The sequence below is a fragment of the Cupressus sempervirens genome, chromosome 1 (genome assembly GCF_028749045.1).
Source record: "Cupressus sempervirens isolate cs-2001-9-10 chromosome 1, ASM2874904v1, whole genome shotgun sequence".
In the NCBI taxonomy this organism is placed as follows: domain Eukaryota; kingdom Viridiplantae; phylum Streptophyta; class Pinopsida; order Cupressales; family Cupressaceae; genus Cupressus; species Cupressus sempervirens.
Window position 1 is genome coordinate 426,090,607 of NC_143118.1, and position 14,436 is coordinate 426,105,042.

Here is a 14,436-nt window from a genome sequence, read left to right on the forward strand (position 1 = left end):
TCGAATAATATTTGGTCAATTAACCCATAATGCAAGAAAATAAACATTATAATTTATCATAGTTAGATCAAGCAGACTTCTTGATGCGATGAAGTATACAAAATCACATTCTTCCCCTAGCTAGCTGAAGTAAACTTCTTGTGATCCATTACTCATGAACATAGGTAAATGAGTTTGACTCAAAAACCTCACAGTTGAATCTTGAGCAATATCATTATTTGATTTTCTATGAAAAATATCTCCTACTTATCAATTTATGAGTTGAAGGGGCTCTACAATCATCCACTCTTAAGAAACTACTTGTTGAAGGTTTTCCAAGTGGGGTAACAAATTAAGTGGACATAACCTTGGGGGAACTCTGTGGTTAAGCACCTGAGTTGTAGTAGTACTGAGATGGGTAATCCCTAGGGAAGGTCCAATGCTTCACTTTTGTGAGCATCATCGAGAAGTAATGTGTGCCAAGTGTACCATTTATTCTCATGAAACTCTCAACTACTCATTAGGGAGAAACTTCATGTTTAAGCACACTTGAACTAGAGTATTACCGAGATGGGCAACCTCTTGGGAACGTCGAATACTTCACATATGTGAGAATCATTTAGATGCAATGTATGCTGAGTGTAACATTTAATCTCTAGAAAGTGGAGTTCTTAGGAATATTATTCAAGAAATGCAGGTTAATGAGTTTGACTCAAAAAGCTACACAATAGAATCTTAATAGCAACAACATAATTAACATAAAATAATAAATTACTTACATAAATTACAAAATTAACTTTACTCAATTGAGCCACACACTTTTTGGAAATAAATATTAATAACAATTTAATAAAAATGAATTATGTTCTAATTTTTCATTTACATATTTATAAATTGATAAAATTTGACATGTTCTCACCATTTTACATTTTTTATTATACTATTGTTGAAGTATGTTAGAAAGATCATCCAAGCAAAAATCAAATGAACATATACAAAGATACACAATACCGAAGGAGAATAAATGGAGATGGCCAATTTCTCCCTTGCCCATGTTAAGGTGAAGAAATGAGCAATATTTGTACCTCATACACTAGGGGAAATGACCTAGTAGCCGCTCAAGCTAACTTCGTACACCTACAGTTCCCAATTCGTATGTCAAAATTTACCTTTTTTTTTGGGTGAACCTCACTAGGTGAGAGAAGAACTTAAAGCTAACCTTTTCGCTTTCCTGCGTTTATGAAGCTCTTTGTAGAAATCGTAGAGTGCGAGGTGGTCTAAGTGTCATTTAAAAATGTTTGCCCAAAATCCGTTATGTTCACTCCCCAATAATTGCTCCCCAAAAAAATAGTATTTTTTGCACAAAAAGACCAATCATCAAGCAACAAAGAAAGCTAAAAAAGATCATCTATTAGTACATGGGTGATTGACTATAAATACACGTGCTATCATTTTTTGGGGACTTCTTATGAGCGGTCATTCAAACATGGGCAACAAGTTTCCCTATATGTGTTTTCAAAGACTTTTCATTTCAACCACGACTAGAGACCAAGCCTTGAATTTGACGGCCACCCTTGTCTATCATGCATATTTTTTATGACAGTTTGTTCATGTTAATGTCTTCTATTTTATGTTTTAAGATAAATATTGATAGTCACAAATCAATATAATATACAAATAGATTAGTAATATTTATAAAAATCTCATATCTCAAAATTTCTAAATTCATATGTTTTATCAAATAATACAAAATTCTAGGAAATAATTATAAATTAGCAATATTTGTCAACTTAATTTCTTTTCAAAGTTTATATTTAACATACTAATATTTTAAATGGGTACAATAAGTTCATATAATATGTTTAAAGATATACAGTTTATTAATAAAGTATCATATTGACTGCTGTAACAATAGAGTATCAAATTCCAGGCCTGCGAGAGAAATTCCACGTTTAATTGAGTTAATTTGAAGCAAGATCAATTCAACAAAATCGTCAGATATTGGATTCCGACTGCGTTGCTTCGGAGGTTCTTTTGCCCTTTTCGTATTTCATCGATTTCTGTGTAGTAATGTTTCACTTCTACCTCCTACCTACAGGCATCCAACATTTTTTCCTTCATCTTAAACAGAAGAAAATACTGAGAGCTCAATTGTTGGATTCGTCATTTTTACCTACCCCAAGTAAGACTTTGACAGAGTAAAATTTATGGGCCGCCTACTTCTCACAGTTATGATACTTGCATGGGCTGTGCCTATTTCCATGCTTGTAAATCGCATTGCTCCAGACCCCTACATGGTATGCTCTCTCATTTCCTCTCATTTAGTATTCGGTGTTCTATATCATGTTAATAAAGGAAAATGGAATTATGATTTCTGTGCTTTTGGGCAGGATGAAATATTTCACGTTCCACAAGCACAGAGATATTGTAAAGGGGATTTTAAAACTTGGGATCCCATGATTACGACTCTTCCTGGATTGTACGTAGTCCATTCTATCCACGATGTTATAATATCAAATTTTTCGTAGTTTTTCACAAGTTAGTATTTTATTGTTTGGGTGAGTTAAATGTTGTATGATTGGATTGTATTCTTAAGATTTATGTTTGAAAGTAGCTATAATTGTTCAACCACAAATATGCATTGGAGCTGTCTCGGTTTCCGAATTACCAACTATTAGTATACATATAATATTCCTCCAGCTGACTTCTGAATTTGGCCACACATTCTGACCTAGAGTTTTTTTGGCTTGGTAAATCTTGAGAAATGTTAATGATCTCCTTGAAGGTGTTGCGGAATGCTGGGTAAGTTGGGACTACATTTTTTTGGGTTTAATATACCCCTTAACTATTACCACAACCTCGTTAAACACCCCCAAATCTGGACACCGTTTACTAAAATTTTTAAATAGCAAGTGATAGAAAGAGATTGTAACATCCTTCCCATAAAATTATTAATTGGCAGGTTGTTCAATAGTTGAGTCACTGGAATGTACCTGTATTTCATACCTATATTGAATTGCACGTGTAATCAAAAGATTTTATGTGCTCACAAACACAGACTATAAATCACAGCAATATATGTGTAATTCAACTCAAAGTTTCCAGACTCGAACTTGGCAAGGTCGACTTGACTCGTGACTCATCAATGACTTGGCAAAGTGAAAAACCATTGAAATTTACAGATTTTTAAAGATTTAAAACTTGTTTCATGCACCCATTATTGAATAAAGCTTCAAGACACAATAATATCATCAAATAGAAGCTAATTTGATCACATACATGAATATACATCAATCACATAAGTACAAACACAAGTAACACACTAACATATAACCAATATTATCAAACAGAACAATAGGCATTTTATACAGACTAATTATCTCTCCCAAAAGAAAAAGTCTTCTTCCAGACGACGAGTATACATTAAGTAATATCTAGGAAGACTAATGACAAGAGTGTAGATAATGACTTGTACTGCACAAACTCAAAGTAGTGTACATCAAAATAAAACGGGGTCTGGGGCAACACCCCCAATGGGATCAAGGTGCAGCTCACAAAAAATGTATTGATAAAGCTTAAAAATGCAATTTCCAAATCTCTTCCTGTCAAATCTCTTTACTTGTCAAACAAAGAACAAGAACTGAAGGAGTTGCAGCTACCATATGGAAGGTGACATTCATGTACCTTCTATTTGATGATGTTATTGAAACTCAGTGATCCACTCGGATTCTTGACATGACTTTTGCATCTCATATTAAATATTTCTAGGGCTGCAAGGAAGAAATAAGTTATAAAAAAGAGCTTAAACAACTTATTTTTTGTTTTGCCCAACTCAAGCTTGACACTGGCCAATTCAGCTGGTTTAGACTTGGTGAGTCAGCCACCTGATTCGCTGACTGGGTGAGTTAGGCGAGTCAGGTAGTCAGCGAGGCAGGTATCTGATTCGGCCGAGTCTGAGTCAAAGTCCATCTGACTCATTGAGAATGACTTGACTCGCTGACTCGGACAACTTGCCCAACTCGCCCAACTTGCTGCAAGTCTGGGAACTCTGATTCAGCTTCATATTTATTTTTTAACGCACATATTACTAAATATCCTTAACGTAGTTCTAGCCTAGGAACTTATCTTCCAGGCATGTTCTTTGATTGGCATTGAGAACCTAAAGTGTATATCAGTGAATTGTATCTCCAGCATTCATTTCATGCTCCCTATACTAACATCACTGCCACATTGGTCCAATTGGCTCTCTCCCCTTTGCATGCATGATCAAATGCTTTGTAATGGGACCCAAGACTTTAGATGATGTGATGCAATAACGAAATAGCCACAAAGAACATCCTTTGCTGTATCCTGCTGCCACATCTTGGAAGAACAGCTCCTGAAGAAAGTAGAATATCTAAAATACTGCGGGTTCTAACTTCAGTTAATTAAAATAGCAATTTTAAAATTTTGTTCACTTCCTCAATTGCTGAATTTAAAATCTTGACTCATGTTATTCGTCTTGTCCAAGGCTACGGTGATATTCAAATGATGTTACCATGAAAGTGGTACTATTGCTGAACAATTCAAGGTTCAAGGGCACATTCCAATTCTACGTATACCTTCACATAAAATTCAGGTCTCACATACCTTACTTGCTATTATCCATTACAATGGTTTTAGTTTCACAGCAATTAACAGTTTGGTATTATACATTGCTGTACATATGATTATAATTTAGAACATTGGCTGAGATAACATTCCTTCTTATCTATGACAGTTCAGTACGTAAAATATCACCATTAACACTTGCTCAGTAGTACAACATGCATTTCTCATAAAAATAAATAGATTATCAAATCAATTCATTTCCTAAGAAATAAAAAATTTAAACTGTTATAGCTCTAAAAGATTTTCAACAATTCAACTACATGTATTATAGGTAATTTCTTCCAGTTTTTATGTGAGGAAGTTATTATTCAACTCATATTACAGTTTAATTTCATATAAAATCTAAAAGAAGAATGAACTTCCATACTGAGTACTCATGCGACAGCAGTAATTGCATAATAGTGAATAGTAAGCCTTTTAAATGGACGTTTGAATCTCTGTGTTCTTAAATGATGGATTCTCTCCAACAACTGCAGCCCATATCCTGTCAACTTGGCATTTTGGGTGAGAAGATAGACAATGAGCCCAAACTATGCCATTCATCCATCTTTGAACCTAAGGCCAGGGGACTGAGACTTTATTATAATGACTCATCAACAGGCAACTATGAGTGCTAGTTTGTTCCAACGACTCACATGACACTGAATGAATCCAGTCTGTGAATGGTGTGTTAATCATGCCAATGAAAACAATCCAAAAGATCCACCATTCAAAATAAATCCACACTTTCATTTCTTTGAGAGAACAACTTTCAGTTAATACATGCATTAATCCTGCCAATGAAAACTATCCATGGGGTCATTACCATGGCATCTTGAATGATCTATGTTCAGAATAAACCCATGCACTCTCATTCTATTTAGAGAAGTTCTTTCAGTTAACCCAGAGTTCCACGATGGAACAAGTACAAACACCGTGAACAACATGAACCGGCAATCCCACTTGCCCTGATACATCTCCACAGTCACATGAATCAAAACAGTTACATGCACAATAATCAACATGCATGATGAGCAACCCCACTTGCATGGTGGTTCCCTTTATACAGTACTGTGGACATCTCTAGCCTCCCTTAGGTACACGAAACCAGGGCAACTCAACTTAAGCCTTCAGGATTAACATAGCTTAGATCAATAGCATGAATATGAATAGGGAACACCATATTCAAGTTACTATTGATAAATCAACAGAAGGATAATCCAAATGACATCTCCTATTGCTTAGTGAAGGAATTTCATGATAGTAATATGCCTTAAAATCTACCATTCACCTACAATGTCAAACTATAGTAGACAGACCCAACAAAGAAATATACTTCAAGTAGCATTCTCTTTGTAAACTCAACCATGTGCATCCAAACCGCTTTTTTAATTCTTGAACATAGTTCTCAACTTCTCAGGAATGCCAGATAAAAGTTCCAAAGGAGGTGACAAGCCACTATAAAAAATAATGACAGTTGTGCCAGTTGACAGGAAAGTTTCTTAAAGCTTCACCTGTTTAAAACAACAATTTCAACACTACAAGCAAGTTTCAACTGATTAATCATATGGGTTCATCATCACAGACACACAGTGTGCAGAGACGTATAGCTGCAAGGAGGAGAAATAACAGTAAAAAACTTATTTAATTTGACCATCACGGTCAGGACAAGTCACCTTGCAGTGTTTAATACAGAAACTGTTGGGAATTAGTGTTCATTTAGTTGTTAGGAATATTTAATTATAGGAAGCACATAATAATGATGCATAAATTAATAAGCTTTTAGAGAATGTACATTAATATTAAGTTGTTGAGAAACAACTCAATATTATAGTGTGTTTGTTAAAATATCATATATAGTTAAATATATTATTGTTGTATGAGTGTTTATAGGGATTTGAGCTGTTAAATATATTCATATATTTAAGAGAGTTGGTATAGGAAGTTTCCTGTAAATACGATATGGAAATTCTATAAATATGTAATTTGTATTTGAATGAAAATTAAGAAGCACATATTATTTTGTATGAAATGGTCTGCAGCTTCATCTGCCCATTTTTCTTACATGTTATCAGAGCAAGATCATTTTTTATGCCAATTATTTTGCAGCGAGGAGAGAATATTTGTACAATCTCTTTTTATTCTTGCCATATTTAAGGCAAAGAAATAGGAAATTATTTCTATGATTATTTCTGGTTGTGTAAGGATAAAGAATGACACGAGGAATCTTCTGTGGAAGAGAACCTGACTTTTTGTGCCAATTCTCCTTGTATCATCAGAAATGGGAGGTTGCTGATCATGGATATCAGAGGAATAAGTCAATTCACATCTTTCCGTGGCTGATGAACTATTGGTTTGTTCATTTGAATGACATAGGATCAAGGCATGAAGTAATGAAATAAGCTTCAATGTAGAAATTTATGGTGTGGTGATTGCCATTTTCTCAAAGGTTTGATGTTGTAAAGAAGTTCTCAACAAAAATCATCTCATTGTTTCCAGCCTCCATCAAACCAGATAAGCCTCTTTTGTGGCTTTGCAGCTGCTAGCGCATCCTTGTGCTGTTTCCAGAGAAGAAATCGTGCACAAGAAATGTTTGTAGTGGGTTTGGTTCCCCAATTCTTCTATTTCAATACTTGAGATCCAAATTCTATGATTGGCATCTGAAAGGGTGATATAAACCTGATCTTTGGCAGGGTGATTCAAAGATTCAATCTTCTGAAGGCATTAATATCCATCAATGAGAAAGTTTAAATTGCAACACCTTGCAATATTCTGCAGTGCAGGGATGGTTGATTCATAGTTTTTTAATATGTTCGAAAGGCACATTTTCCTAGCTGTGGTCATTAGAAAAATTGAAGAATACAAAAATGGAGGTCGTGAATGACTACTGGGGATGGACCAAATCTTTTCGGAGTCTTTGTAAAAGATTGCTCTGCATAAAGCTGGTTGTGCAGAGCAGTTTTCTTGTTTTTCCCAAGAATGCTGTGTTCCATTAGATGGTGTGATCCTCTGTTAAATGTGTAAAATTGTGAGGATATGCGTGGCTTCGGATTTATAATTGTTGGTTGCAGTGAGGTAGAGGAGTTGTCTGTCACCAGGGACTTGTTGACTATAGTCGACAAAGGCATTGGCAAATTTGACCCTGTTAACAGAGAGTTGTGTCACAGTACCAAGATGAGCTATGTGTTTTTAACTGAAGGCATTACACAGACTCGTTGTCTCAAGAAGAAAATTACATTAGAAGAAGCCTGCTGCTGTTGAGGGATCTAATCCACCACAACATGGTAGATAAAAGTCCTTATACAATCATCCACAATTGAAGAAAATTGTCGCTTAATGTCAGGGTTGCAGACTTTCCATGCATGATGGTTGGTTATCTCTTATTCTACTTGATATACTAGTCTCAAGTTTTCACATAGAAGTTTGCAGTTCTCTTTTGAATTAACAAATCAATTAGTAGTATATTCCATTTAATGTCTTTGAGATTCAAAACAAAAATGAAAAAATGTATTTGGAGAGCATGTCTAATGTACCAAAGACTTCTCGACAATTGTATGAAATTCACATTAGGAGGGATATATTCTTTCCGTATAGTTTTATCAAAATTTTTAAGTGTCAATAAATAAGAAAATTAAGAAAAATTGTAATTGGATACACTATTGCTTGTATGTGACATCCTCTTTGTGTGGGGTCACTGTAACTTTGAGACTATGAGCCAAATTTTCCAATCAAGTAGCAATTCAACTAGAGGAATGAGGTACTGGAGGCTTGATGAAACTTGGTGACCTCTCTCCAGTCACTAGTGTCGGGGTTGCAAAATTGTTTTAGTGACAAATCAAGTTGTGCCAAAATGACTAAAGCTAAGAATTGTTTCCAGGTGGTAACAGCAACTGTCTTATATCATTTGTGATCAAAGTGGTAATGATCTACAATGGCGGCGGCATATGCAACAGTAAGGACTTGGTTTGTAAGCTATGTAAGTTGTGGCTGGATGTGTATGTCCCCAATCACATTTCTTGGTTGTTAGTGAATGGATGTGTTTGTTCCCATTTACAAGATGATGTAAGTGATTGAAAGTGTTTGTCCCCAGTCACAAGAGTTGGTGATTATGATTGGATGTGTTTGTTCCCAATCATAATTGTTGTGAGCAGATGTATGTGTACCTGTTCATGATTGATGTTGGATAGATGTGCTTGTCCCTATCCAAACTTAATGTAAGACCCTGGATAGATGTGATAGTCCCCATCCTTAGATCCATGAGTAGATGTGTGTGTCCTTACTCATCTTCAGATGAACTATGAAATGTGGTCATCAAGTATTGTGATGTATTTTCTCCCCATGTTTACACTGGGGGGGGTTGGGAATTAGTGTATACATAGGTGTTAGGAATATTGCATCATAGGTTGCATATAATAATGATGGATAAAATAATAAGGTTTGTTAGAGTATGTACGTTAATATTAAGTTGTTGAGAAATGGCTTAATATAATAGCGTGTTTGTTAAAATATCATGTTTACATAAATATATTATTGTTGTACTAGTGTGTTGATGCGAGTTTTGTATCACTTACATAACATATTAGGATTTGAATATTCAATATGGGATATCAAACATGCAACTCCTCTCTTGAAAAGTTAATGCTCATGAGACATGAGTATAACTCCAATGTTCCTTACACCGTTGGATACTCGCTCAGTTTTATCGATGTGATTTGCTGGTAATCACGTAGGCGGCCTTACGCTATTCATTCAAGGATGATTTGGACTTTGGTGGAATGATGTTGATGGTGATGGGTTTGTGAAAGCTAAATGATGTTGATGGAAAGTGATGGTGGTGGAAGGTGAATAGATGTATTCTAATGCTTGACCTACTCCTCTAACTTGCTTCTCTAAGCTTCGACTACCCAGCTACTCACTATTCTACTCCTACTCCTACGAATGGAAGGTTAGCAAATGGACGGGGATCGAACCTAATGAGAGTTGACCAGCGGCCTCACTTCCATAGGTGCAATGATTCGAAGGAATAATAAACTAGTTTACCACACAAAGCTTCCTAACCAGCCGCTAGGATGCTAGTGGCCTAGTATTGATCCCTATCAAACATTTACCAATGCTACCATACAACTATCCATCTACTTTAACTTCACTTAAACAACTTCAAATGCAACCAACTTTAACAACTTGAAAGGAAATCTAACTAAGTGGAAGTAGAAAACATGCAATAACACCCAATGTTCTTAATCAACATGCAAATCGCAACAATGAAAAAAGAGAGCAATTTTGGTATTATCTTCGCAACAATTTCTCCAACCCCTTTACAAATGAGAGCAAATGGCCTTTTATAGGGGCCAGAAATAAAACGGACGGTGGAGATCAAAACAAGATCAACGATCCAGATTGGATCCTCAAAACCCTAATTAGGGTTGCCACCCCATCGGCCAATGAGAAGCCACCACCTCATCAATGGACCAATGAAAAAAGTGCAAAAAGTGGCAACCAATGAGAAGGCACCAAAATGGTGGCCAATTAAAAATAGACACTTGTCCTATTCTAGAAGAAAAGGAAATTGCCACTTGGGCTTACATCAAATGATCTTCTAATATAAATTTTCCCTTTTCTTTCATTTTCTTAGCTAAGGCAATGAACTTAGCTAGCCTTTTGTTAACTTCTTCCAAAGGCGGACAAGGTGTGTGCTTCGTTAACTTCTTCCATAGGAGGACAAGGTGTGTGTTTCGCCTTGAGTTCCGCTGACTTCGCCACGCCACTTGCTGATTGTAGTATCCTTTCGTGATCCTTCTCATATTCTTTCTCAAATCCAATAAAAGCATTGAGAAAGAAAAGGGTGCCCAAATGCTTCTTCTTGATAGCAACCTTCCCCAACTCATCCAACCTCGATCCAAAATCTGTTTCATTGACATCCTCTTCTCTAATATCCTCAAAATTAAGTGCCACCTCAACGTTGCTCATTATGGTTGAAATGGAAGTGTCGACGCTTGGGTTGTGATGTGCAATTGCCTTTTGTATATCCTTTTATGGTACTGCCATTGTTATTGGTTATTTGCCTCATTTTTTGAGAAGGGTGTTTTGGGCATCATATCTTCTTTGTCTTTCTTAGTCTTGTCCCCTTGGGATTCTTACTTGCACTAACATCCTCCAAGCTCGTCGCCCTATTACGGGATGGTAGAGTGGTGGACCAGAAGGCAAGTAGAACCAAGGGAAGCAATCCTTAGATTAGAATGAAAGAAGGATGTTAGCTTAAGGACCCCTTGCAACTCTAAATGATTTGAAATTACCTCTACCTATAGCCAAGGGGGATTGCCCTTCCTTTAGTTTGTCCTTCATCCGTATCATGTCCACTATAGCGATATTGGTGTCGGTTATTCTCTTCATTTTCGAGAAGAAGGGAGTTTTGGGCATCATATCCTCTTTGTCTTTCTTAGTGTTTGCTCGCTTGGGATTCTTACTTGCACTAACATCCTCCATGCTCGTCGCTCTATTACGGGATGGTAGAGTGGTGGACTAGAAGGCAAGAAGAACCAAGAGGAGCAATCCTTAAACTAGAACGAAAGAAGGATGTCAGCTTAAGGACCCCTTGCAACTCTAGATGATGAAAATTCACCTTAACCAATAATCTTACAGAGACTTTTCGGAACCTAGGACAAGACCTCAAGAACTTCAAATCCCTTTGCAAATCAGAAATTTATCATGCAATTCACCTCCAAATAAAATTACCCAACCTAGGGCCAAAATCACAGCCTCTTGCAAAAATCATAATTTTATCTTACACAAATTTCGGCTCCCACAAATTTCGCCAAGCAAAAAGAGTGCAGATCTGCCTTTGCAAAATCACCAACACCTTGAGAAGGAGAAGTGAGAAGTGAGGAAGAAATGGGAGAGAGGCCTCCTCTTATACCCAACTTTCTAATTTCCTCCAAGCTGGCCGACTTGGACCCTGGGAGAAAGAAAAACAAATAATTAATGCAAAATTATGGCCCACAATTAAATACTTAACCAAAATTAATTTTGCCAAAAGGAAAATTGCATTTTAAAATTGCCAATTAGTTCTAATTTGCAAAAAAAAATTAAATGGTGCCTTGGAGATGTTAAATATTTCCATTTAATGAGGATTTAGCAATTAATACGTCATTAAAATTGTATTTTGGCTAACCAAAAGCCATTTTTCTATATTAAATTACCAATTTCATTAAAGGCAAAAAGTTTTCAAGGCAATTTTTATCTATTAAAGCCATTTTTTGCAATTTTTACCCAAATCGATTTTGCTATGCCAATAATTTTTTTTTTTGACAAAAATAAAATAAAATTTCTTCTAGAGCCAAAAATCGATTTTGCAATTTTATTTCACTATCACAGAAATTAATTTTCTTCACCAAAAGAAATAATTAAGATTTTCCAAAAGACCAAATTTAACAAAAATTTCATTTTTTGAAAATTATTCAAATTTATACAATTATATCCAAATTTTCAAAAGAAAATGTCTAAGTGCAAAATTTACAATTTTATCTTGCCAAGTTGGAATTAACTTTGAAATTTGTTCGGCCTAAGGATAGAATTGGTGGCTCTGAAAAATCAAGTTGAAACTGGGTGAAAATAAGCTAAGCCTCCCCACATTTTGTCCTGAAGGTGCCAAGGCGTGAAATTTTCAAAACTCAAAAATTTTGGGTAATCCAAAAATTTGCCGAGGCGATTAAAAAAGGGGGGTCCCCAAATTTTTGGGGCGATGGTGTGAAAACCTCACAACATAGTGTTTATAGGGATTTTAGTTGCTAAAACTTAAATCAACTCATATATTTAGGAGAGTTGTTATTGGAGGTTTCCTATAAAATAGGATTTTGAAAATTCTAAAAATATGTATATTATATTTGAATGGAAGTTGAGAAGCACATATAATTTTGTATTAAATATTTTGCATCTTCATCTGCTCATATTTTTTACAGAAACAACACTGAGCATGCAGACCCTTTTCATTGGAGAGCAGAGAAACCAAGCAAAGAACTCTTCAGGAACAGAGGCCTACAGAATTGATGTTTCCACCGTAAATGACTTTTACAAAATCTTTCCACATATTCACAGACAATGCTCCTTACTGATACACATTCTCTTCTCCATAGTTTCTGTAATCACTCTCTTCTCTCTTTTCCTTCCTCTCAAGCTTAGCTGAACAGTCGCGATGACCAAATCCTAGCCTTTATAGACCACCAACATGATTGCTCTACTCTCCAGGCAGTTACAAGATCATAATGCATGCAGATCAGATGCCTGGGATCCCAGCATGGCATCTCCATCCCTGTGCTCCAATACTAATTCTGAATAGTAAGAGTGAAATCAGAAGCCCTTCAAATACAGCTTCCAACTCAATCTTGACTGTGGATCAACAGCAGACTAACCCATATTAGAAGTCCAGTCAATGAAGTACCCTTCCTTTGATAAACTAACCTTCTTTTGCATTAAGATCCTGGTACTCGGGTAAGTGAGTATGTATTGTTGGCTTAAATAGTTATCAGGGTCTTTAGGAATGGGGTTCTTCTTTCCTTATTTTACCCTTCAAAACATCTCCACCAACCTTTGCCTTTTTCTTAAGAGGATAAAATTTACAAGCTTAATGTAATGTTCCTAGCAGGACAGTTGCCCCAAATCCACCAAAATATTTACAATCAACTAAAATCTTAGCTCTTTTTGATCATCATCCAATTTCTGATGTTGGCGAGGTGAGAGCATACACACATGATTTTGGCATCTAGCTGACAAATTACTTTTTGATCAAATCCATAGAATTGATAAATGCCAAAATAACAGATAATATTATGCAAATTTTGATGATACTGAAATGATAAGACTACAAGTAGAAATGGGTTTAAGGCTAAATGACAGACTATACCATTTGAATTTTATACATGTTGAACTGGCGGATAATGATTTGAAAATAAAATGGATCTAGCAGATAATCAACTAGGATATGGATCTGGTTGTGAACCATCCAGAATTTTTGACTATAATAATTAATGACTAACGGTAAACTGTCTTGTATTACAAGGTGAATTCATTCAACAGATTCAATGATGGTATAAGTATCTGAGTTCATCCATAAAGACAATTTGTGAACTATATTATCAGCAGCAAAAGTCATATGACTGTCACAGAGATTTGAAATTTGAATGGTGAAATATGATGGGAATATCAACATATGACTGCTGCAGTGAATGCTAACAGCTAATAACTTCTGAGAAACTGATGAATACTGTAATAAACCAACTCTGAAATAAAATAAATGTGAACTGCAACTTTTTAAATTTTGAAAATTGCATTGACCACCCCCAAAAGGGCACGACTGGACTGGACTGGTATAGCAGTTGGTACTGTATGTCTGAGTATTAATTCCAAGGTAATTTCAGCCTTTTGGAAAGAGCTGTCATGCGAGGGGGCAAATTACACATCATTTAAATCACATTAGACTTGGGAATTACTCTCACATGAAAAACACAGCATTATAAAACTCACATTCGCTGCCTTTGAACATTTGCCAAAGAAACACAAGGGCAGCAATCACTTAATATATTTGATCAAATACGAAATTAAGAGTACTGCAGGAAGCAGTTCGTGAAAACTTCTAATTAAACTATAATTAATGATTAAGATATCTTTTAAGGATAGAAGGTTTCATCCTTTGAAAAGGGAGTAATGGTGAAAGGTTGTGACTTTCGAAAAGGAGGGATATAAAAGGAAGAAGCCTCATTTGTGGAAGGCACAAAAGAAGTACAATCATAAGCATTTAGAAGAGCCTTCAGATTCAGATATAAATATATTTACCAG

The 14,436-nt window shown here is 35.6% G+C and overlaps 1 protein-coding gene across 3 annotated transcripts in view; it reads left to right on the top strand.

The window, feature by feature from the left end:
- Positions 1-1,861: 1,861 nt before the first annotated feature.
- Positions 1,862-14,436, top strand: part of ALG10 (DIE2/ALG10 family) — a 111,449-nt gene continuing 98,874 nt past the window's right edge. Inside the window, exons 1-3 of one of the 3 annotated variants that reach the window (XM_089827476.1) lie at positions 1,874-2,007; positions 2,110-2,276; positions 2,370-2,458. In XM_089827476.1, coding sequence (XP_089683602.1) covers positions 2,187-2,276; positions 2,370-2,458 — 179 coding nt within the window. In that variant the 5' untranslated portion in view covers positions 1,874-2,007; positions 2,110-2,186. Of the gene's footprint in view, positions 2,277-2,369; positions 2,459-4,489; positions 4,598-14,436 lie in introns of those variants that run through there. The other 2 variants (XM_089827473.1, XM_089827481.1) reach the window with 2 other exon arrangements.